At 41.7% G+C, this 25242-nt stretch overlaps 1 protein-coding gene across 1 annotated transcript in view; it reads right to left on the bottom strand.

Annotated features, from left to right (window-relative positions):
* Positions 1–348: 348 nt before the first annotated feature.
* pex14 (peroxisomal biogenesis factor 14) overlaps positions 349–25242 on the bottom strand; it is a 46983-nt gene continuing 22089 nt past the window's right edge. The window contains exons 4-9 of the mRNA XM_086214517.1: positions 21721–21846; positions 18498–18583; positions 16385–16487; positions 12050–12147; positions 5083–5174; positions 349–2731 (exon numbers count right to left, since the gene is read on the bottom strand). Of these exons, the coding sequence (XP_086070643.1) occupies positions 2248–2731; positions 5083–5174; positions 12050–12147; positions 16385–16487; positions 18498–18583; positions 21721–21846 (989 nt within the window). The 3' untranslated portion in view covers positions 349–2247. The remainder of the gene's footprint in view (positions 2732–5082; positions 5175–12049; positions 12148–16384; positions 16488–18497; positions 18584–21720; positions 21847–25242) is intronic.

The following is a 25242-nucleotide window of genomic DNA, read 5'->3' as shown; positions in this document are numbered from 1 at the left end:
AAATTGAGTCAAAATTATCATCATCAATGCATCCAAACATTATTAAAAAAAATTTTTAAAAAAGCTTTACGCATTTCAACAGTCAACCACTCATTTACAGAGGGAACAGTGAAAATGGCAGAAAGTCCCTGCAGTATCGTGGTTTCTGAAAACTGAATGAGTCATGATTTACACCCAGTATACACAGCACACAGTACTGTAGTACTCTTGTCTGTCAGTGGCTGTTTTAAAGTACAAGAAAGTTATTACCTTTGATATTTTACAAATTTGCATAAAAACATAAACACCCGCAGAACTATTTAACTCACTTCAGAGGAAAACTCTAGAATGATTTGCCTGCTATTGTCAACACATGGATTTTACTTTTACACATTTTATTCCGCTGGAATTCAGAATCAGGACTCCCTTCTTGACTGGGACGAACATGTTCAACATTTATTGAAAGCAGAAAATGAGACATAACTCTGTATATATCCCCCTAAACGCTTATATAGTCCTTGAAGAAATAAAACAGTGTCATTTGTATTCATCTGCTTTAAGATGAATATAAAGCAGATACTCTTTCAACTTTATTACAATTATTTACACATCTAACTAAGCTCGTAAATGTACATAATTCAGCAGGTTACAGAGCAGACCGATCACTGACTTTACAGCGGCTAAAAAGCATCAAGTACACTTCTGTGCTTATTTTAACCACCATTATCCACCCACACAAATTCATTTCTAATAATTCACAAATCTAATTTACAGCGATCATCTTCTTGCATGATTTCAATATGGACAATTACCATAATGTGAGCTAATCTCTTGATGTCACAGAAACATGTAATGCCCTTCTACCTTTCCTGTGTCTACGAAGGCCATGTGATGGAGATGGAAAGGGCGTGAGAGCCGATATCCCTTCTACTCACTCATGGACTCTTCTTGTGAACTGGAGACAGAGTGAGTAATTCAGCAAGTCAGGTATTCATTTATTACTTTCCTTTTCAATCATGGGACATTTTTTTAAGCCCTCCCTCCCCTTCACCTACTCACTGAGAAAAACTCTGCAACTTCCATCTGTGGCAGCGCTTGTTGTCTTACTGTAGCTTAATTACAAAATATTGGCACTGTTTTCTGTAAAGATTACTCACTGTAGGAGGCCTACATAATTTGGACCCGAGGGTTTGTCACGGAAAATAATACAATGCAACTGGGCTTTCAGTATTAGATTTCCGCTTTAAGCCTCCTTGACATTTCAAGCTGCATGAACTAATACATCTGTTATTTGTTGATCATTTGATTATTAACATACTTCACAAACCAAATCAGCTGCCCTGCTGGAGACGCAGATACAGCACAGCAGACAGTCTGGGTTTTCTCGAATGCCACGCACAAACAAACACACACACACACACACACATGAAAAAAGATGCACAATTCAGCCCTCAGTGAAAGCAGGGGGAAAAAAGCATTTATCTTCCTCTCCTTTGAGCGTATGAGCACTCTGACACCGGCATGGAACAAAGCCCGTCATCACATTCTAATCTTGAATTTCAGGGCTTTTATTTCACCCAAATGCCACCCTGCTGGCCTTGTGAATTATTGACAGACTGACACCAATGCGAAAGGACACATAAAAGAGGCTAAAAGCTCCGGCCCTGGAAGAGCTTGTCCTTTCCTATTGCCATCAAAAAGGAGACAAACTCCGCTAATGCTTCTCAGGAAGCTCACGGTAACTTTGAGACTGAAGTACCAACATATGACTCCTGACCTACAGCTGCACTGTACTGGAGGGATATTCAGTGCAGCGGTGCCTCTTTGGTCTGTGTACGAGCATTAGAACAACTAGAGGGATGTGAGGGATAAAGAGCGGACGACTTATCAAATTAATAACGTTAAAGTCACACATGGTTAGCGCCGCATACAACCTTCAAGTCCTTCTGATTTGACTACTGCTCTTCGGCTCTCACTCCAAGGAGCAGTAACAACATGGTACTTGGCTTGACATGCAGTTATTTAGTTTGCATGATGAAAAGTCAATCTGAGAAAGCCGTGTGTCAACTAGACACACCAATATTTGTCCTTTTTGCGTCTTCTCACACCCACGCCTTCTCATTTAGCTCAAGATTTAGATCAGACAGACATGAGTGGAAACTGACAGTAAAGAGGCACAGGAGATGACGTGAGCGGGCAGGAGTGCTCAACAGACGAGTGAATCAATGTGTGTGGAGAGTGTTGTTGTGCCTTCTACAGTATGGTGCTTTAATCCACCTCGCTCTCATTGCTGGCACCCTCGGGCCGCCTCAGTTTGTCCACCTGTTCATTAATCTGTCCGTCCCCACCTCGCCGGTCCTCTGTCTGCATACTTAAACCATCCTCCTCTTCCTCCTCCTCTACATGGCTAACATCATCCTCCTCCTCCTCCTCCTCCTCCTCCTCTCTCTTCTCTTCCTCCCCCTGCACTTCCATGCGGACCTGGTCTTTCAGGTCCAAGGGTAGGGTTGCCCCCAGGCCTACAGTGTCGATGTCACCGTTGACACCGTGGGCTCCATCAGGCCCCCCCAGTGCATCCTGGGGGCTGTGGTGTCCATCTTTGACGGGGGAGGAGTTGGCAGACTCGTTACTGACGGGAGAGATGTCACTGCTGCTGTGGTTGACGGACTGGGAGCTGGAGGCCGAAGGCGGCTTCAGGGGAATCTGCCATGAGGGGATCTTAGGGACGGAAGGAGTGGAGGGAAACTGTCTCCTTTGAGGAAGAACAGAAAAGAAAGAGAAAGAGAAAGAAAAAGTCCTGATCACAAATGCTTCAAAAATCTGCTCTCGGAACAAAATTTGTGGAACAGACAGCAGGCTGCTGGCAGCTGAGGGCTCAACACAAGAAAACGTAGCAAAATACAAACTCCTCAAAGAAATATCTTCTTAAATTGACAACACGTGCACAGCATTACACAAAGCTGCAAATTCACACGTTGCCCAAAAACCTGCACATATTGACAAAGTTGTAGCGCGTCCCTGTAATGTGTTGTATTTGAGGATGTCTTCCTAACGTGCTTGTGTTCGTCTATTTGCATCCCGGTGTCGACAGAGCCATTGAAATTATGAAATATTAGGCCTGAAACCGCAACACAATTCCACTGAGACATCCTTTTATCTATTTTTGACAATGGGAGGCAAACTCCTCTGCCTCAAAGTCCACATTTCTAAGATTACTAATAATTAAACTTCAATCTAAACTTTATACGCTTTACCATCACATTGGTATGCAAAATGAGTGTGAACTCAGCTCATCGACAATTGTTTCCCAAAATAAAACCGCATATTCACTCCATGAGTTTATATTCAAGTGCAACACTGGAATAAGAACATTATGATGTGTCAAAGGAATCGGTCTGAAATTCGGTTAAAAATCATTTTTATAATGTCTTAAAAGCACTCCATGTAGGTATCTGACACCTGCAGGCACCAGTGCGCGTGGGATCTCTGAATCTGCACGACGTTGAGTTTTGCAGGGTCACTGCAGACAGAAGCTTCACTGTAACCACAAATCTATACGCGAGACGACATCCTAAACCCTACTGTACATTCGAACATGCAGCGACACACAGAGACAATCCCCCACGCCAAACAGCCGGATGTTCATCCCACCTGGTAAAGGTGGTATTAGACTGCTTTTTCTTTTTTTTTGGAATTACACAAACTGAAGCTTTTAAGGTCAAAAAGGCTCATGTGAACCATCGTGCCGTCAACATGTCTGAGCGGTTAAGACGGCACTTTCATTTTGATGATTTTGAAAGGATGGTGAGAAAACAGAACAGCGATATGGAGCCTTTATTTTCGTGATTCAAGCTTTGAGCCAGAACATTCGTGATGAGAGCAGGGATGAATTCAAGAAAGCAAATGATGAGGGGATTATGACTGATTAATACAATTTTTGTCCTTGCCAGTTTTCTCATGTACACTTCAGCCTTCTTTATAGACACAGAAATGTCACCATGCATGCTAATGTGGCCGAGTGAGCTGGGCTTCACTCAGAACAGAAGTGGAAAGAATGAAGGGATGGACAACACAAAAGGCTTGACACCGTCGACTAAGATGGAGCAGGTACAACCAGACTTGATACAGATAAGACAAACATCTGGATTTAATCAGGACACAGCTGATTCAGTGCATGTCGCTGCATTTTTATCTTTTATTTCCACTCATTAAATATTTTAAGGTTGCATAGGAGCAATTGAGTGGTTATCTCTCTAACCAATAAAAGCATTAAAACACAGAAGACAAGCTGATGCCTGCAATATGCTAATTGGATGAGGTGCAATCAGTGTTCTAATCTCTAGTGCCTGTAAAATTATACCTAAACGCATCTGAAATAAATGATTATGTAAGAGAGCAAGTCATCTAGAGGAGCAGGGTGACGTCGTGCAGTCTTATTCATTCATGTTCAGACACAGCAACTTTCAGGCCAGTAAGAGAGAACGATCAGTTGATCACAAGACCACAAGTACCTGCGATGCAGATGGGTGGGTGGAGACAATCAGGAAAATCAGATTCAGAAATTAAATATGACTGAAAAGTTAGTAACACTGGCCAATTGTACTCAGAAACATTACAAGGTGATAAGAAATGGCAGTGAGTATGAATTCATATCTGGATGCCACTGCCACACCTGTTCTTCACTCATTCCAGCAGTGATTTGTGGATTAAAAGAACTTCACCCGACGTTCCCTCACGAGGACGACTAGATAATGACTGATTATTCATTTGTGGGGGAATTATCCCTTTAATATTTATGGCTTCTGCTGATGGACATTGTTAATTGGAAAAATTTGGGAGTTCCAGGTTATTAACACAGTGCACTGTTCTATCATAAATAAAGGAAATGAAGACGTATTTTAAAAAAAGGAATTGAGACTGTATTTTAAAGTTAATGAAATGAGGCTCACACGTGAGGTTGATGGTCCAGTTCAACACGTCACGTGGTAAAAATGGACTTTATCGACAAAATCAAATCAGGGAGGGAGAGGGGCTTGACAACAGTGAGCCCCTCCACCTTTCAACAAACAGCAGTGAAGGGTGGGGTCTGGATAACTTTGTTACCTGCTGAGCAGTAAGCCCTTCAAAGAGACTATCTCTGCTTTCAGCTCTCCGACTGTTTGGCTGTCCAGGATACGGGTGGTTGCCGACGATGCCTGTAAGAAAAAAAGAATTCAAACAAACGCACGACTGTCACTGACATACAAATGCACTGTTCAGGTCACACGCACTGGTCGGTGCACAAAGTCAATATGTGTTTTTCAGCACCCACTCTCCATGGTATGCTATCATTATTATTATTATTATAAAAAAAAAGCTTTGTTTAAAACAAAACAAAAAAAAGCCACAGGCTGTAATGGAAACAAATATGGCAAACACCAAAAGCCCAGCATTGCTGTGTAGTCAGGTCATCAGTCACCTTGACAACCTCACTGTCTGCGGCTGGAGAGGACAAACAATCCCACTGCAGGCAACTTTATGGCCTCCAGGGCTCAGGAACTCCAGTGAGTGTGAATCATGCTGTTTTTACATAATTTTCCATACTATCTAGAAAAGGTTAGGCCAGTGTCCAGTGTTTTGGATAATGACTTTATCTTGAACAATGGCCACATTCATGAAGGCAGACCCTAGCTTAGCAGTTTGTTTTGTTCTTTTTGTCTTTTATCAAAGGCGTGTTATCACACACACTGGTGCAGCATGAAGTGCTACAGGGTATAATGGCAAAGTATTTGAATGGCAAATTGCTGCCCAAAATCTGTCTCTGCAGCACTTTTTTAGGGATAGCCAGGACGTTGACAGAGGGACCAATAAAATGAGTTTTGATGAAGCTTTTGGAGGGGGGGGTCAGTGTTGAATGCTGATGACACTTTATTTACTCTATCATCTTGTAGAATGTTACTTCTCTTCAAAATTAAAGATTACAGCAACTCAAAAAAGAAAAAAAACATATCGGTCCAGTCTGCGCACATCAGAGGGACGGGTGTTTTCAGGGGATCAGAGGATCAACTGTTGGGTAGTTTCCCCTGACTTTGTTTTTGCAGGGAATCCATGACTGCAACTAGAATGTGGGAACAGGTTAGATGATGGTGGCTGCCTTTGTTTTTCATGATTCTTCTCAAATGGCTTCATTTTTCTCTTCACGACGCAACAGATTCCACTCACATGCAACCTGTGACAGTGAGTGACCACTTCTACACACCCTTGTCAAACAGGAATGTACATGTGCTTGTGTGTGTGTGTGTGTGTGTGTGTGTGTGTGTGTGTGTGTGTGTGTGTGTGTGTGTGAGAGCCGTAAACATCTAACAGCACTGAATCAATGTCTGTCCAAAGCCAGAACCCATCAGCAAAAGCCTCTGGAAATAAGGGCCAGTATTTCAGAGGTCCGGGGTAACCAGCAGATATCCGGTTCAAGACTTCCTTGATTCGTCCGCCGCTCGCAGTTTACAGTCTGCACAGTGACTCCAGACATTCACGTGGTGTTGAGAGACAATAAATATGAGCAGATTGTTTGAGAAGTAGCCAGTTTTACTAAGTGGTCAGACATAGCTGATGGGTTTGGAGATTACATTTTTAGAGGACAGTTACTTTTACAACCTTAAACTTGGGCCAATGCGTTCCGTCTCTTTTGCACTCCTCATTGACTGCGTACGTGGACAGTTGTGATAACAGTGGGGCCACTTTAACCGCACTACTTCAGAATCTCTATCTCAATCAACTGGCTGTCTGTAGAGTCTCGACGCCACGATAGTTTAGAATCAGTGATTATTTCTCTCCATTCTGTCTACTCCTACATAAAATAGGAAAAGTGTAAGAAGAGGAAGATAGCCTGATGAGACCAGATGAATGACAAGAGACGACACAGGAAAAAGTCGACTAAAACTGTAATTAAGACGCTCCTGACTCACCAGAGGAAGCTTGTTAGGAAGCATGGACCCCCTATCGAGGGGAGAGGGATAACTTGGACTCCTTCGCTTGTAATTAAATCTAAGAGAAATTAATTGAATCACATCTGAAAGGGATCAGACTCATTTACAGTGGAAGGAGGAGGCAGAGGAGGAGAAGCAAAGGGATACAGAAAAGGAGACGAGGAGGTAAGGAGGGTTTTTTTTTTCTCTCCCTCTTATCGTCTCCTAAACCTCACTGATAAGGAGCCATGTTTTAGAGTTGTTGCACTGGAGGCCTACTGAAGACACTCTTATTACAGCCGTCACCTCATTAGAACCATCTTAATCCTTTGCCTCCCCAAGGCATCTGTATAATAAGGCTGGATTCTGCTTCTCTCTCATTTTATATAGAAAAAAAATTAATTGCTGTATGGGCTGAGCTAAAGACTTCACCGGCAGAGACTCAGGGAAAAAAAAAGGCAGACTGCTTGAAATGACAGCAATGATTTTTTTCTATACAAATGGCAAATGGACTGCTTTTATCTGATGCGTTTCACATGAGAAAAGATGGTGCAGCGGAATTGTTAGCCACTTGCTACATACACAATAGGCACTATCTACAGGGCAGCACCATATATTATCTCACATCATGGCTTGTCACACAACACTACCGCCAACATATGTCTTATTAAGTCTGAAGAAACTTAATTAAATGTTGAGCCAGTGCTGAATTTCAGCTTTGAGATACATTATGGTGGTGTGTATGCACACACGTTGTGTAAGACTCTTGTGTTAAGTGCACTGGGTGCTCGGGTGCAGGCTGAGTGGTGGGGTATCAATGACCGGAGACAAAGGAAGACCGTCTGAAACTGAAGAGCTGACACATATCTAAGAGACCGCAGGCACGTGTACGATGTGATGTTTTCACAAACTCCCGATCAAAATATTTAACCTCCATAAAAATTTAGCGACTTTAATTTCATCGTAAGTAGTTTGACCTTGTGGCTTTGCGACGCCGAGTTTTATGTGTGAATGTCATAAAATTGAAATGTCATATTTTAACAGGTTTGTGTTCTTATAACTGCAGAACAACACATTTTTCAACTGAGAGTTTCCACCTGAAAATTAGACATTTGTGAAACTTTTAATGCAATAGCAAAAGCAAAAATCCCATATTGTCTTGTAGATATGATATTGTTCTATTCAAAATTTTATTTAGTTATCACATCTGATTTAAATTTTACTTGGTGATCTTGAGTTTTGTACGTAACGGTTGAAAGGGACATTTCAATGAGGCCTGTGGCTGACTTTTTTCAACACTTCCTCATTTCTGTGTCCATGTTGACACACATATAACGCTCAGATGATTTGTGGTTTCATCCTAAAGAAAGCACCATGCAAACAATGTTTTCTGGCTGCTACCATACTTCCTGGAGTACAGGTGCGAGGCTCTAAGGTGTCTGTGTGCTGTGAACACCGCAACAAATATCCAACAAACAAATGAACCAACCAAAAATCATGCAAAGAGCTCCATCTATGAGAGAAATATGCCACCTACTTCATGAAAGCTGGAAATAAATGAGCAATGTTGAACGTCTGGTTCCCTCCTCTCTAAATCAACAGGCTTCTTAAATAGGTTTTCAGGGTTAAATGTATGAAATAAGGTTTGTGCTAAACACGAGCTTAAGAAATGCATAGAAATGGCAAAACCAGACTACAGAGGTTGTTGCGAATGTGAAATGATGGAGTCATGCGTCCGTGGTGAGTTCAATCATGGGAAAACATTGACTTTGTCCTTGTATAGATTGCATTTTGTTTGTTCGTTGTTGTTTTTTTTTCCAATTGGTGATCATATGTTCATTGTTATCTTGCAAAACAAAACACTGAAGTCTAATAAACTTTTTTTTGCCTTTTAGTTTGTTTTCTGCGATAATCCAAGGTAAAATGCCTTTAGCTGTTGGTCGAGGCAAACCACAGTGACGCCAAGTTGGTCTAAAATAATATGTTGTTCCTGTAGCAGGCCACACACTGGCTAGGTAGGCATTTACAGTGCCAACGCTGCACATAGTGAAGATGTTCTCAGACTTGTTTCAAGATAAGAAAAAAAAATGCAATATGCAAATACGACTTGGTTATTTTAAGGGGTTCTATGACTTTGTCCATCACATTTATATGAATTGGGGAGAACAAAATGTAGGAGCACCTCTCAATGTAACAGGGCAGTTCAATGGTCCCATAAAATACAACCTCCAAAATGCAAATCTACATATATTGGCACCTCTCTCAAACTGAATAAAAAAACACTGAAAATCATTATCCTCACGAGGGGGAAGAATCATAGCAGAGCTGTACTAATAAAAAGCATTAGTTTTATCTAGGTGTACCTAATAAATTGGCCAGTGAGTATATATTACAAGCACAGAAAAAAAGACTATTAACTCTAGCGGCACCCAAGGACGGCATCACATCTGGCTAAATGAAGATAAACGCCTCTGGACCATTAGCAACCAGATAAGATCTTTAACAAGCCTTGTTTAAGAGTGTCTGAAGGCAAATTAATTCACAGTTACTCTGCCGGCAGACAGTGTGTTTTCGTGTAACACATGTATATTTATGATGGAATTAGTTTCAAAAGGAAGTCCCCAGAGGAGTGTTTTTAAGTGGAAACACTGGTACAGTGCAATTGATTTCACTCTATTTATGCTCTTTCCCACTGGCAGTTCGTCTCGAGCAAGCAAGGAGGCGGTTTCTAATCTTCTATGTAGTATCCACTAATAAAGCGAACGATCAGTGAGTTGAGACAGCAGGGCAAACATGGTTAACAGGCAGATTTGTAATGATAATGGAGCAGAAATAGACTTGGCTGTTTAACATGAGGATGAATCCTCCTGAGGCGAATCTCTCCAACAGTTGGGCGTTTTAACACGGATAGATTAGAGAAACAAGATAACTGAGAAAATAGTTAAAAAGACAGAAACTGTCTCAGGCCCTAAAGTCTGGAAATGTGCAGCATCAGCGTGTGCTGCGTGTGTGTTTATGTGGATGTGTGGACATGAGTCAGTCTTCCATAATGAGGTCCCCAGTTTACGGTCAATATACGCACTCCACAACTGAGCGGTTACCAAAGTACAAGAAATGTTTACTTAGCAGCTGAGGAAACCAAAATCTCCATGTGTTTCGGGTTAAAGGCACATTTCCGTGTTGAGAGGTATAATTGCTAAGCGTGGCGCACTTTGAGCGGCGTGGTGAGGCAAACCCCGAAAGCCACAAACGGTGAATGATAAGTAGCTCGTCAGCTCGAGCATGTGTTTCTCATCAAACATCCCAGACCTGAAAACAATTTCCCAATTTCCCCCATGGCCAGAGACAACAAGAGGGCCTTGTGCCGACTCGCAGGGAAAATTTAAGATCAACACTATAACTATAAAGCAGAGTTTATGATTTGTTTAATGGCTGTTTTGATGTGAAATATACTTTTTATACACTACCACTCTCCAACAAGGCACTCATAGCAAATGAAGTGGAGACTTTTTAATCCAATCTGTGATTTGAAAATGACAAATAAAAAGGAAAAAAAAAGAAATGCCTTATCCCCCTCTGTTGTGGAGAGGAGTCACAGCCCCAGCCAAGGAGGTCATGTTTTCACTTGCATCTGTTTTTGTTTGTTTGTCTGGCTTTCAACGAGATTACACCAAAAAAAAACCTACTGAGCTGAATTCAAGGAACATGATGGAGGGGTGCATCATGAGCCAAGGGAGAACCCATTGAATTTGGGGCAGATGTGTTTATCACAATGATAAATTGAAATCTGTGTGCCGGACCACACCTATGCCCATAATGTGCAAGAGGTCAAATCTGATCACTTTCACTTATCCGGGTGGTTGCAGCTCTCTGCTTCACTCTTGTGAGACGATGGGGCTGAAAACTTTAAACAGCACAAAGTGAGCTACGAGTCGTCAGTTCTTGATTAATCTTGTCCAGGAAAGACACTCATATTTTTCTTCCTTGTTTGAGCTGAAGCAGATGTGTCCGCATATGTTTTCCTGCGATATCCAGATGCTACAGTGAAACACCCATGTGCTTAACAAGCTGTGGACATAAAACATTGTCTAAGATCGGCTCTTCCAAGGCGCTTTTTTTAGAGCCTGGGGACCATAAAGCGAATTATGAGCGGTGTTATAAAAAGCAACCAACATTTCATCTCTGCACATAAGTTTTTAGAACAATCACTCACTCCGATTCACCTAAACACTTAAAATTGGAAGAAGATTATGAACACTGTCTATAAAAATCAAGACGAAGACGAATGGCAATATGGTTAAACATTATGGTCCCATAATGAGATGCGCCACACTTTTGTGCAGCTTGCGCTCTGATGATATACTGTATAATAAGCCTGTCGATCCACAGCAGTTATGACCGGGAAGTTTTTAGTACACAGAGGCCTCAAGAAACCTTTTTCCTACCCTCATCAATCTACAGATTTCAACCAGCAACTTTGCTGAGCTCTGAACTCTGTAATTCCAAAGTTACAGCCTGTCTAGCATTCCTAAAAAAACATCAGTCAAAACAGATCTGAAAGTCGACGTCTGTAACTCTCATTCACAGTTTCTGCAGAGCCACACTAACTGACACAAGGTTTGCGTATATTTCTTTCAGGTACATTTCTAGAACCTTCCCGCGGCCATGTATTCCCTCAAATGACTGTTTTCACATAAAAAAATAAAGAAATGAAATCCATGTCAGAATGAATCATTGGAGCTACATTACAGAGGTGGTTTGGATACACCAACGGAGATTATTCAGTTGATCTTAGCTGAACCACGTACTATACAGACGTACAGAAGAGAAAATCCTCATGAATTCTCCACAACGTTCTAGTTCTATTCATGATTTAACAAGAACTTTTCTGCGGCTGGAGATGGCTATTTTCATATTCCATGACTTCGGACTGACTGACATTTTCAATTTGCCAAGCCAGATTTAAATTTATGATAATGTATTATTGTTAAAACCCATAATGATGATTTGGAATGGCAGACAGATATTTGAGTAAAACCGCTGGTTTTCTAGCGGATGTCGAACTGCTAGCTATGATAAGTGATGATGATGATGAGGAAGAGGAGGAGGAGGAGGAGGGTAGGTACCTCTGCTGCAGCCAGTTCCTGAGAAAGCTCCTGGATCCTCTGCTGCTGCTGGATCAGGAGCTCCTGGAGGGAAACCAGAGTCTGCTGCAGCTGGCTGACTGTGGAAAGAAGCATAATCACAGATAGTAAATTTCAACCATCTTCAAAGACTAAAAAAAATACAAAGTAAGATTGTGTGTTAAGCCTGTTCTAGTGTCAGAAAGCTGGAAAAGTTCATTCCTGAAACCGGAGGGATGATGATCAACATGTGTCACTGATCAAAGCGGTCCTCCAGGAACTGCTATCAAAGCCAATACGCAGTAACTTTAGTCGCAGCTTTTTGGTCCGAGGCGCTGGGGGTAGCGGGTGGGAAGAGGAGGGGCACATAGGATGAAGATATTAATCTCTAGTGTCTGAACTTAAATCAAATAACTGTCTCTAACCTTCCATTATCCACCCAGACACTGCCTTCTAATGCATCTTAAATCCTCAAACGATCAACAAAGGAAAAAACAAGGCTCTCATTTGGGAGGAGACTGCCAGACAAAATGTCCCCCCTAATCCAAATAAATATTGTTCTTTTTCCATTGACTTTGAAGATTGAATTAGTTCGAGTGTTGGTGTTGGAAGAGGGTGTATGATTTCAAATAACAACGGGCACAGTTTGTTGCCCCCTGCTTCCAGTCACGCGTGTATTACCAAACAATGCATTAAGTTTCCCCGAGCTGATTACATTACAGAAAACCAATAAACATTCATATAAATCATGGGCGTGTAAAGTGTTAAATCAAGCCTAATAGGATTAACATCAACAGTTATTGTGGCGGTCCACTGCTGAGGTTGTCAGGCCAATGGTTAAAAGCCTGAGCAGCAGCCGGCTGGACGGGACGTAAAGAACCCTCCCATCGCGTGAACTCAGGACCGGACAAAAGACAGAAGCCGGCTGTGTTTCTTTTCAAAAACCAACACAGACAAAATATTTGATCTTTCAAAGAAGCGACTGTCTTGCTGTGACACCTGTGTTTAAATGGGTGGGGCTGTATCAATATAGGTGGGGCACTGAAGCGTTTGATGTTTTCATGCTTGCAGAATCCTACAAAATCCCAGTTACAGAGAGGCCAAAAACCGTTTGCGCAAACAATCTGAGTTTGCTTGTCGATTTGTGATCCTGGCCAACCTTTCTGAGAGTACGGTAATAAAACTGAAATACCACGGTTGCCCCTTCTTAAAAAAGGTGTCACTATGACAGGGTGTGCTCACTAAACCAAGAGCTGGCCTATTAGTGTCTAATTCTACCTCACCACAAAATCACATATCCAGATGTGTGGGTCAATCTGCCAGCGTGTAAAGCTGTGCCTCCTGAATTACCACTGGCGCTGATTTTTGTTTTAACCACCTTGGCTGAATGGTTCCACTCTTTTCAAGTCTCTCCACCAAGTAGACTCTTTTATACCGCTCAGACACTTGACAAAAATGCACAACTTCTTATTCCCAGTTATCACAGATACGTAGCCAAGAATAATTAAGTCAGTGACTTTGGCCGAGCATGAATCAAAGGGAGGCTGGAGCTCCAAATGTCTGTGTGCGCGCGCACGCGTGTGTTTGTGTGTGTGAGTGAGTGAGTGTGAGTGAGAGAGAGAGAGAGAGAGAGAGAGAGAGAGAGAGAGAGAGAGAGAATAGGAGACAAGATGATATGTGAGGCTTGCAGCTGCTGTGAGAAGGGTGTACATTGTGTATTCAGTAAATTATTCAGTAAATACCGCGATATAATGTACACTACATATGTCTATGCCTGTCTATGTCTTAATGGCCAGCTGGTCACCAATATGGCGCCCAACGACAAAGAGCGCCCAAACAGCCGCACAATTCCATTACAGCCTGGGTGCACTGAAGTAGTTCCAAGATCCATTCATTAATTGTCTGTGTGAAGTTGTAGGCAAATCATAATGGGAGTCAAGGCCCCGACTCTCAAGCTGGGGCTGGCGAGAGAGACTAATGTAGTCGCCCATTCAAAAGCATACATCACCTCATTGCACCCGGCACTAGAGGAATACATGAACTTTAACAAAAGGGGGTTCAAGCAATTGGCAGCAGTGAGGTAGTCGGTCGCTATTACTCAGTGCAGCGAGAAGAGAGGGAGTGAGAGGTAGAGGAAGACAAAGGGAAAGCGGGGGGGGGGGGGGGGGAGACTCTCAGTGTAATTGCAACCCCTCTCCCCAACTGTTAACTACAACAGTCATTAACTACAATAGCTGCTTGGCTACCGCAGTCATAGCAAATTAGTTCCCCACACTGGCTGAAGAAAAGACCCATGTTGGGTTTTTTTTTTTTCCTGTTTCCCACTTGAGTCTCACCTACTCGCTGCAAAGCACAGGAGGACTCTGGCTGTGAGATCCCGTCATCAGCGTCAAACAACAACAGGTTTGTGTGCTGGCAAATCTCCAAAAGGTGATAAGTAGAGCAAGAATGAAAGAGCCAGAGGAAATGTGTTTGCATAGTTGGGAGAAAATGACCATAAAAGAGCATATATTTGTTAATCAGATTCCGGGTGGCACACCTTTGCACGCAATCTCACACAATTGGTGCCCTCCATCTACATCACCTTAGTCAGACAGAAAACAAAAGCATGGGTGTGTTTGGATAAAAATGATAACAGCCGTATTTTCATCTACACTATGCTGCTCCGTGACAGGAGCTGTAAACTGAAACTATTAATTTGTTTAAGCTTGGACACAAAGGAAAATCAAAATAAGGGACGCTCGTATTCACATCATGTTTATGATTTGAGTATCTGACCTGTGGCGGACACATTTTCACGTCTTCTCTCTGTTTACCTACAGCTCAAAACGCTGATGAAGGGTGGCAATTTATCATTTTTCTACCAAACTGGGAAAACACAGAGATTAATTTGGATTTTTTTTTTTTGTAATAAACACATTCATTTTAGGGATAAAGAACTCCCAAGGTGAAGAATTCATTCAGCAATCTCACACAGGCCGTTGAAGACAGCTTGTGTGACCTTATTAAATTTAAAAGGGAATTAATTTGATTAAAATACACATTTAAAGTCATAAACTGAACCAAGTTATGTAATATGTCAATGAACCTCTACGATCTCATGAAAATTACACAAAGCACCATTTTTGACTGCTTTCAATCTTTGATTTAATGTTACCCTCGGTGTGTTTAAGTCCTCCAGGTTCTCTGTAATTACAATGTATTATCATTAAAACAGACTACAGTTACACACACATATTAATGAAGTACATAATTTTATCCTATCAAACATTTGTGTCCAATTCTTTAATAATCAGCCAATGAATTCTTGAGTCCGGGCCACAAATTGGGTCTTGTGATTTATGATGACCGTTTAAGTTTGATAACCAAATTGTTTCCAGTTCATCCTTCAGTCCAAGTGGTCATTTGTATCAAATTTAAAGAAATTTGATACCAGTACTATGAGGACAAAGTGACTTGGCCTTACACCACAACATTTGAGTCGGTTCAGCCTCAAGTTTAAGTGGATGTTTGCATCAAATTTAAAGAAATGATCTCAAGGCGTTGCTGAGATGTTGCACGGGATCTATGCAGTAACGGGAACACAAAGCTTCCCACCACGTGTGGAGGCATAAAAACAAAACTGTACAGTAGCTCCAGAGGGCCTCCTCGCTAGCTCACTCACCTCAAAGGGGAATTGGTACCTTTCAGGTGAAACCACACTTCCGTTCGACACGACTGCTAACGAGACCAAACTTTCTCAGAGTGCCTCTCCAACTCACGCCACCTTGGATTTTTAATTATACTGACAAAGAGCTAGGGAAGCATCTCTCTCTCTCTACATGTCTGACAGCCAGGTTGCGATTCCTCACCTGTCCAACATGGGAGCTGCACCTGTCACTGTGCACTTAATCACACTAGGGCCAGAGCTGAGCCCAGACGCCACACAGCGCCACGCCGCGTGCACGTCCCACAAATACACACACACATAAATGTGTGGACATGAAATTAAAATGAACTTTCTCGCCACATGATGATGATGGCAGTGGAGATTTGGATGGGGGGGGGGTTAGTGCAGGGGGGGAGAGAAATGGGAGAGGGATGGTGGGGGTGAGAGAGGATGGGTGGGGGGGGAAAGTTGTCATTTCCCAACTCCTCATTAATATTCCGAGGTTAAGAGCTTTTCAGCGAAACGTAATTAATTGAGCCCGAGCCTGACAGTAAACAAGCAATTTCAAATTAAAGCGAAATGACAGCGGCGTCATTTGTTAAAAACGTGCAGGGCCCCCCGATTTTGGAGACAGATAAATGAGGGAAAATGTTGAGGAGGGAGAAAGTGATGAAGATATTAATCTTCACCTGTCTGTGTCAGCGTGCCACTCATTGCCGCAATGTTGCTCTCCATCCTCTGCAGATGCTTCTTGTCCTCTCGGCTGCCCATAATGAGGGGAAGGATGTATTTCTGCAATTAAAAGCATGGCACAATATTAGACTTCTCTCTGGTGGCAAGAGACGGGAAGATGAGGCAAAGACAGGGCCACCTAGACGAGGCAGTGGAGGGTCAATGGCATTGTTTTATTGGCCTAGTGCCTCATTGTGTAAACTGTCTCATTAAGTGTGTATATTTGATTCAAGTATCTGGCGTTGAAACCATTACTAGATTAGACAATGATTTAACAGCTATTTTAATTATCAGTTGTATACAGATATCTATCAAGCACAAATGTTAGCGTTAGCTGACTCCAGCTTATCACAACTGAGGATTTTCTGATATTCTTGCTGCTTTATGATGCCACTTTGGTCTCCAGGTTGTGTTGCAAAAATAAACGATTGGTTGATCAAAAGAAAATTAATCATCAACTGTTCTGAGGAAACGTTTCACTCTTTCAAGCAATAATGGCAAGCACTTGCTGTTTCTAGACCCCTGAATATAGTGAATTGTTTTGCTTTTCTTGTCATTAATGAGAGAAAATAAAGATTTCTAAATTTTCTTGGTATTTGTAAATGAAACCGTAAATATCAGACTATTACACTGCCTGTTACAGCTTACTGAATGACGGTCAGGAATTGCAGGGAAATCAGGAAAGGAATACGAGGAAAAAACAATTTATAAACACAAAACAGTTCACCACAAACTAACGGCGTCACGCTGATTGCCTGGCAGACAAATTAGGGAGTTTATTATCTAGTGTAAGTTCTCACCAGATGAGCAGTTTTTGAGTGAAGCAGAGCTCGCCAAATGCAATCACATCCATGTGACCCCCGACGGCCCTACTGAACACTAAAATCATAAATGTTTTTCTCTTTCTAAATCTGATTAAAGATTACTTAATCCTGCAGAGCCAGTTTTGCAGCCAAGTGCTACCCGAGCCAGGTTTTCTCTCCAACTCAGGTGGCAACACGCCACACCAGCGCAAGTAATAAACACTTTTTAGAGAAAAAAATTAAATGAGTGTCAACACGTGGTAATTAATAAAGGGGTTGCTGGGAGTGAGGTGTTTACAAGGTGCACCATAACATAAATAAAGTATGGGCAGAAGCCTGGACATATGGTGCGACTGGCGCTACGCTCCAGTGACATGACAGCAACCTGTGCCGTCCCGCCAGGGAATCCCATCTCCCAGGTGACCAGCGGCTGGCCAACCCTGCTGCATGTAGCAAACAGTGTGTATTTCCGTAAGCTAAAGCCTGCAGGGCAAGAGAAATAAGGGACAAGATTCCCTGAATGAGTGTGTGCAGCCTTATGAAAGCTGTGTAAAGCAGGATTGAATAATAGGACATAACAGGATCTAAAGAGAAGCCAATATGTCTGACAGGGTTGAGTAGGCATATGTCTGTGTATGATGCATGCTTCCTCTTTCTTACACGCAGAGGAGAACGGCCTGTCATGTAGGCCAAGAACTACTGCTAAAGCTCCTGTCCTCCTCTAAAATGAGAGTAATGGCTTCCACATGCCACTCAGGCTGCTACTAACAACCACTATGGGATTAATGTCACTGGGGAGAAGGGGCCTCATGAGCTCATGTTCAAGGGCTGCTAAGCCTGATAAAAACCAGGGTGATTATTTTTAGGTGGTTCGATGTCAAAAAAAAAAAAAAAAAGGTTGAGTGCTGCGTTAGCAACTATATTTTTAAAGGCAAAAACATATATCTGAGCGGAGGAGGGAACGAGAAGTTAAAAAGAAGGGGTTCAAATGAGATCATGCTTTGACGTGACGCAGGGTAGCCTTAATAACAAGACCAGAGCGATGTTACATACTGCAGAGGCGCCTTCTATTCTGGCGTAATAACTCATCAGAAACGTATGTACTTGCTAAGCCCACCAATTTAAATGTAATACCAGGGAAAGGCGGCACAGACAGATCTGTGGATGCAACGTGTAATACGTGACACATATTTTAGAGGATCGTTCACCATTAAAAACGAAGTGAGTTAGGGAACCGAATTAAATGGGCAAGAGTGTGTTCGTGTACCTTGTAAAGCTGATGAAAGCCGAAGGTGATGCCCACCATGAAGACGGTGAAGGCACCATAGTCTCTCCATCTGTAGCCTGTGGGACCTGGAGAGGAGGAAACAGTGAAAATACAGTAAGATGAAGTTCTTCAAGCACAATCTTTCTAGTTCATAGTAGTACTTATTACAGAAAAATACGTACTTTCAAGCTTCATTTACTTCACAATAAACCTTCCAGATCATTTTAAAATGCATCTTGAACTTTTTGTAGTTTTATGATGGATGTTTTTTTTCCAGACATTCTTGCCCAACGTATTTCAAATAATCACAATACTTTTTGAATCCTGTACAAACAAACACTGACCACACAGTCTTGTACTGCATTACTTCATCACCCTGATCTTGACAAAAACTAATTCTAGGGCTGCCACCCATCTTGTAAACTCTCAATTGAATTTTATTGAAGAAAAAAAAAGGATTCACTGTCCCTTCCAATCAGTTGTCAATGTGTCCCATGTTTCTCTCTCTCTCTCTCTCTCTCTCTCTCTCACAGAGAGCACCTTATTCTACTGCTAATACTGTGCTTCACACCTGCATGGACTGGCATGAGAAAGAACACAACAAAAGGAGTTGTTTCTCAGAAATAATGGAGAAGTATTCAAACCAGATTGACAGAAAAGTTCTGCATCATCATCAGTGACATTTGACAGTGTTGGCAAAATAACTGCAACTTGTGTCCAACCATGAAAGAGGCTGCAGATCTCAGAGTATCGTCCGCCGCTCGCGGTGGACTGCCGAGGATGGATAGAAACTGCTGAATTCATGATACCCCAGAACTGTGCTGTTGTTATTAGATCATACTCCTCATGTTTAGACTCATCATTGTAACATTACCCAGATACACCAGTTGGCAGTTATAACCTAAATAAATGAGCAATTATTTTGTTTCTCCACATTTACCCCACCCTGGAAAAGAGGGAGGTCTTCAGCTGGACATGTAAAAAAAAAAAAAAAAAGGGGGGGGGGGGGGTCAACAAATAAATGTATTGTTGCATCACCATGGAGGTCATTCGCTATTCCTGAGTCTATTCATGAGTTCTTGCTTCTTACAAATATTTCAAAATTTGAGAGATCAACCACTTTCCCATGTCTATGAAAATCTCTGAATCACTGGATCTTCAGCGTAACTGACACAACTTTGTTTTTATTTTTTGGCAATTTGTTTCCTTTACATTCATATTGAGAGTAGCAGAGAGGAAATTGAAAGAGAGGCATAAAAAAGCAGAAACTGGTGTACAAAACTTCATCAGAATGAAAGCCTTAACCTCCCTGCTTGCGTTATAAGCGTCTGTTAATTGCCGTTCATACTGCAGAGAAATCAGTTGAAGTCAATGTGAGTCCTGTTAGATAAAAAAAACTCCCAGTTTAAGAGCACGAAAATGTGTAGTGAGTAGAAAATTGATCTAAAATCAGATAAAATACGCAAATACTTTAGTTACCTCATTGTCCATAGTTTTAAATCTTCTACACTTCATAAACACGCAATCTTTATGAGCATTAGAATCATGACATTTATTTATCCATCCGTTTATGACGCACATACTCCTACAGAACAGACCGCATTCTCCTCTACTCGAACGTATTCCTGTATGAACAGAAACAGAGACCAGAGTAACTGAGCGTTAGTGCGTGCTCGAGTGTTTAGAAGCTGACTGTTTTGCCGAGTGACAGATAATGTGAAAGTGTGTCATTGTGCAGGCTGTCATCAGGGTAGGCCAACTGCCTGTCAGGGTGGAAATTCCCCACTTAAGAGAGGCATTCAACTGAAAATGTCACTAAACAACAAACAGGTCTTCAGTAAATGCAAGAGTTTTTTTCCTTTTTATTTAGTTTGGTGTTGCTAAAATAGGAAATTGTTGGAGGCTAGGCCACTAAAGCGCAGCCATAATATTCTATGACAGGTCTGATTTCAACTAATAGAAAACGTGGTACATTTCTACTGGTTTGAATACCTAAGCTGGATTGATGTTGTGCCTTGCTACTTGTGTGATTTGACATGCAAATCAAACAAGAGCCCCGCTGTCAAATTGAACTATATGGTATATTTTCAAGGTGAATGTTATTTTATTCTCTTTACACAAGGGCATGTTTCATCGCTATTGCGGCGTTCAGGGATGAACCTGTAACCTTTCCTATCGAAAATTTTGAATCATTCCCCAACATCCATATGGTAACCACATAAATTTGGGTCTTCATCAACATTATAGCTGCGATAGACTGTCACCTATCCCAGAACACTGTGCTTTTGAAAGGCCTGCGAGTCCTTGGTATGGGTGGTTGACCCTGAGCAAGACTCACTGCATCACCAGGGGTCTTCACTTGCTCCCCTCCCCTTTAGGACCTTTCATTCTTTCTGTCTCTCCCTTTTTTTCAAGCTCTTCCACTCTGCCATCTTCCTTTTTTTATTTGGTCACTTAAGCTGTGGAACTATGGTCTCCATCCCCCGTTTTTCCAATCTCCTCTCAAATTTATTGGGTTCAGTGGAGGCCTTCCTGTCCTTCTACTGTGTGGAAATAGAGATCAGAGTATCCATTACTTCGACAGAGATGGATGCGGGTCCCCGTGCACCGTCCCTATAACAAGGACATCAAAGGGAGGTAGCCCCCTCTTTTCGGCATGACCCCCCATACAAGACTCCCCGCTCTCACCTCATTATGCAGCTCCCTTATAGCCGTTTTGATATAAAACCCCCCACTATGGACAGAGAGCCGCGAGTCTCCCTAACTACATGGCCATCCCATCAACATCACTTTCATTACAAAACATGAGATGCCGGGGGAGTCAAGGACAGTGTGGTAATAAATGAGGGTGGAATACATCTGGAATCATTGTCATATGGGTTAAGCATTACGTGGACTTCATTCTGCATTGGTAAATCAGTGGACAGCACTCATAACCTCCTGAGGTAATAAAGATACAGGTTGCGTTGTGGGGTCTTGCCAGGGTGGAACTGCTAGAAACAGAATGGCAAGGGAGACTTCATGAGATTCTGCTGTGCAATGCCATATTGTGTCGCAAAACACAATCCAGGTAAATGCTGTGTGGCACACAGTGCTGTTTTGCTTGTAACAATCTATAATAATTCAGTTTAGTAGGTGTACCATGCATAAAGAACAAAAGGAAAACACCTCTTTATACGTTTAAATGATGTGCAGCGTGGCGTAAGAGGATGTGTGCGCTCACTTTGTGATACAGTAGCCGGATGAGTTGCATAGAGTGGATGTGGGGACCCGACGGGGCTCAGAGGTAGGACTTCTTCTGTGCTGCCTGAGCGCTGGACGGCCAACTCTACCTCAGCATCCGTCAGCCCTGGAATCAAAAGTCACACTTTTAAGAAACTCAGTGAGCAGGGGTGGGAGAGCTTAAATACTTCCCAAGCTTCCTACAAATCTTTAAAGAAAAATTGAAAGGACAAATTTTCATTCAATTTCGCCCTGCCTTTTTAAAAATGTATTTTCATTTCATAATTCAGAAATTCCATCGAGAGTTCCTGTTTCAGGGACATCCATCAAGGAAGACGGTGCGCAAAGGTTCACTCTATGAAATCTGAAACTCTGCTAGCCTATTAACTGCCACCAAAGGCAAAGAAAATAAGTCTGTCCACTTCTCCAGTTAGATTTCCCATGCGGAGATTTCATACACCCCAGACAGCTAAAATGCATTATTTTAATTTCTTCATTGTAATGTAAATGTATTACATAATTTTGCAAATGCCAATATAATTTAATCTTCAGATCTTTTTAATGATTTTAGTGATGATTAAATTGCAAAGGGCTCCCTGATGGAGAATCGGAAAGGGTGGAAGGGGAAAAAAAAAAATCTAATATGAACATCTCCTTTTGTGGCGAGAAAGGAGTTTATTTCACGTACCATATGCTATCATTGCTGAAACTCTCATCTTTTAATGAGCACCTTAATTCCAAACAAAGGACAGTAATTATAACTTTTGATGAGCTACACCAAGAAAACAGCATTATCCAATTTATATCGAAATTTAACAACAAGCAGGGTTACTTTTTGGATATTGGGGGGGGGGGGGGGGTGATTTACTTCATGTGGAAACCAGCATTACAGAGCTCCTTCTTGCTTACATTCTACTATTACTTCCTTCAGCCACTTCCCCTGCTTATTATTGACAGAAAAATCCCCTTTGCAGAGAGCCTCTGGCTCAAACTATCCCCTCAGGATTGAGAGAGTTTACAAATACTCTGAATAAGCTTCCTCCATCCATTGAGAGGTATCAAGCAATTGGAAAGGGCTCAGTGTTTCAAGTGATGGCTCTTAGGTTTTTATTAATAGTAATTGGCTGATCCTAATAACTCTGATACTGACCTCCAGAGTGGTCTTTAAAAGAGACATGTACAAAAACACTGCAATGAAGAGTAATGAACATGTACGAAAGAAATCACAGGTAGACATTATAAGTTATTTCTTTAATCAACTGAGTTAATTTTATGAGATTGCTCTTATTTGTGTATGTGTTGAGGAGACTGATGAGTCAGATCTTAAAGCAGACTGACCTTTGATCAGAGATCCACCTTTAACCTACCCTTGTATCAGCTGCTGAAAACATAAAGAAGTCCTCTGATAATCTACCGCACAGCTCATGCCAAGCGGAGGTCCCTCCCGTCACCTATTTAAATGCTCCAAGGACCTCAAATGGCCATGAAAATTGTTGAATAATTGAAGGCAAATATTGGCCAGCCTGTAGTCTACAGCAGGTCCTGAGTGCCAGGAAGTGGTGAGCGCCATGTGCTGAGTTTGTGCAGTCGGACTGCACTGTCAAATAAGCAATAATGTGTCCCTGGGCTCCTGATTCATCTGACCACAGCAGACTACATGGTGGCAGACTATTGAGTGAGACATGAAAGGATCTCAGTTTCACCAAATGAGAATATCTTTGGGAAAAAACAAAACAAAACACACTTCAGGTTTTTCATTTCACCTTGAATTGTTGAGTTAAAAAAAGCAAATCTGCATTTACAAGCTTAATGTATTTACATCTTAATGGCTATTCGCATCTTTGAAGTTGTTTATGCAGCAAATGAAAGCTGCTTTTTTGAAAGTACGCTTCAAAAATAACGACATGGAGATTCCTAAAGCTGTTTTCTAGTCAAATTATAGCTTGCCAAGTTGTCTTGTGGGCTCTGATCTGTTTATTGTTGGGGTGAAGACAACAGCAAATGAAAGCGCCCTTAGATCCAGAAGAAAAGGGAACAAGGTGAAAGTGAGTTTTACATATAAAAGGAAAATAAGAAAAAAGGGTTTGTGAAATTTATTAGAGGTTCCAAAACCTGTGGAATGACCCCTAGACCCCCATTTCAGATCGACCTGTGGGGAGATGAAATTTTAAGACATAAATTACACCTAATGACGACACCATAAAAAAGAACAATAATGGAAAGCTATTCTGTATTTCATTATACTGTATTATTTGGTGCACCTGATACACGCAGTGCCTGTTTATGAGTCACCGTATTAGCAGATGCTCAGCCAAAGCATTTGCTTTGACCTTGCCATTCTCATTGGGGCATGAAATTACGGTGCTGGCACCTCGATATTACAGCTATAAATACTGTAAACTGCATATCTGGGCTACGTTTTCTATTGTCTTTCAACATAAACCTGATCGGTATTTATTTAAAGGAAAACCCATTGCTCGTCCAGTTATTTACAGCTCTATTTTCAGTGGCTCATATTCTCTGGGCATTTTTTAAGGGCAAAGAGGCAGTAAGGCTGTTCCATTAAATCCATTTCTCCAATTCTGGCACTTCTGGACTTTATGGGTCAAGACCTCGGCAGGACAGCCAATTATAAAAATTGCTTACTAAAATATTTTTGGGTGGTAAAAGGTGAACGCCTATTCCTCTATGGGCTGAATTATGAAGTTGCCCTTGAGAGACATTACTTACATTCTGAATATCAAATTTATATATAAAAAAGAGATGCATGGCAGGGGTCATAAATAGATGGAGGTCAATGGGTTATTAAGAAGTGGAACACAACATCAACCTGTTCCTCAAGCTGCGGCGGTAAAAGAGCTTCGACATGTCATTCGCTTTAGTACAACTGCTTGAAAATGCTCTGCCCTAAATAATGACCACTCTCATAGAGTATTCATTTATGTATTAAAAAAGGAGACTCTGCTCTCATTTCCCTGCTTTATCGCCTTGTACTGATGACAAAGTAGGCAAGGCCTAGGCTAGGTGGCGCCGTGGAGTAATTTATAACCACATCAATCCCTTTACCTTCTATACAGGCCTTGGTCATTGTCATTTTTGTCCGAGAGGTGAGTCACATAACCCCACTTACAAACAGCATCCTATTAATATCTGGGATGATGAACCTTATCCTTACCCTTACCTTCATACCAGGTATGGTAATGGACCAACAGCCTACCTGTGTTCTCCGTGACCCTCGATCACCGGCCCTCTACTCAGGGTGAAATCTATTAGCATTATTTATTCAACTCAATAACAACTAGGACAGCATAAAAAAGAGATAAGTCATGTCATCGTTTATGTCTCACTGACACAAAATGTACTGTGCCTGTTTCCCAAGCTGAATTTACCTGTGATACAACAATGCACAACAACTCTGTGCTTTACTCTCTCAACTAGAGTGAACTCTGTTTTAATCAGGGTGCGCCTGAGTGGTGTCAGCTTTGAGGCCACGGTCAAAGTGACACGTTGAAAGCTGGAAAAT

This window comes from Aulostomus chinensis, chromosome 9 (genome assembly GCF_037954235.1).
Source record: "Aulostomus chinensis isolate RoL2024-O1b breed Wild chromosome 9, RoL_Achi_v1.0, whole genome shotgun sequence".
In the NCBI taxonomy this organism is placed as follows: Eukaryota; Metazoa; Chordata; class Actinopteri; order Syngnathiformes; family Aulostomidae; genus Aulostomus; species Aulostomus chinensis.
Note: the sequence above shows the minus strand (reverse complement) of the source record. Positions and strands in the feature narration are given on the sequence as shown.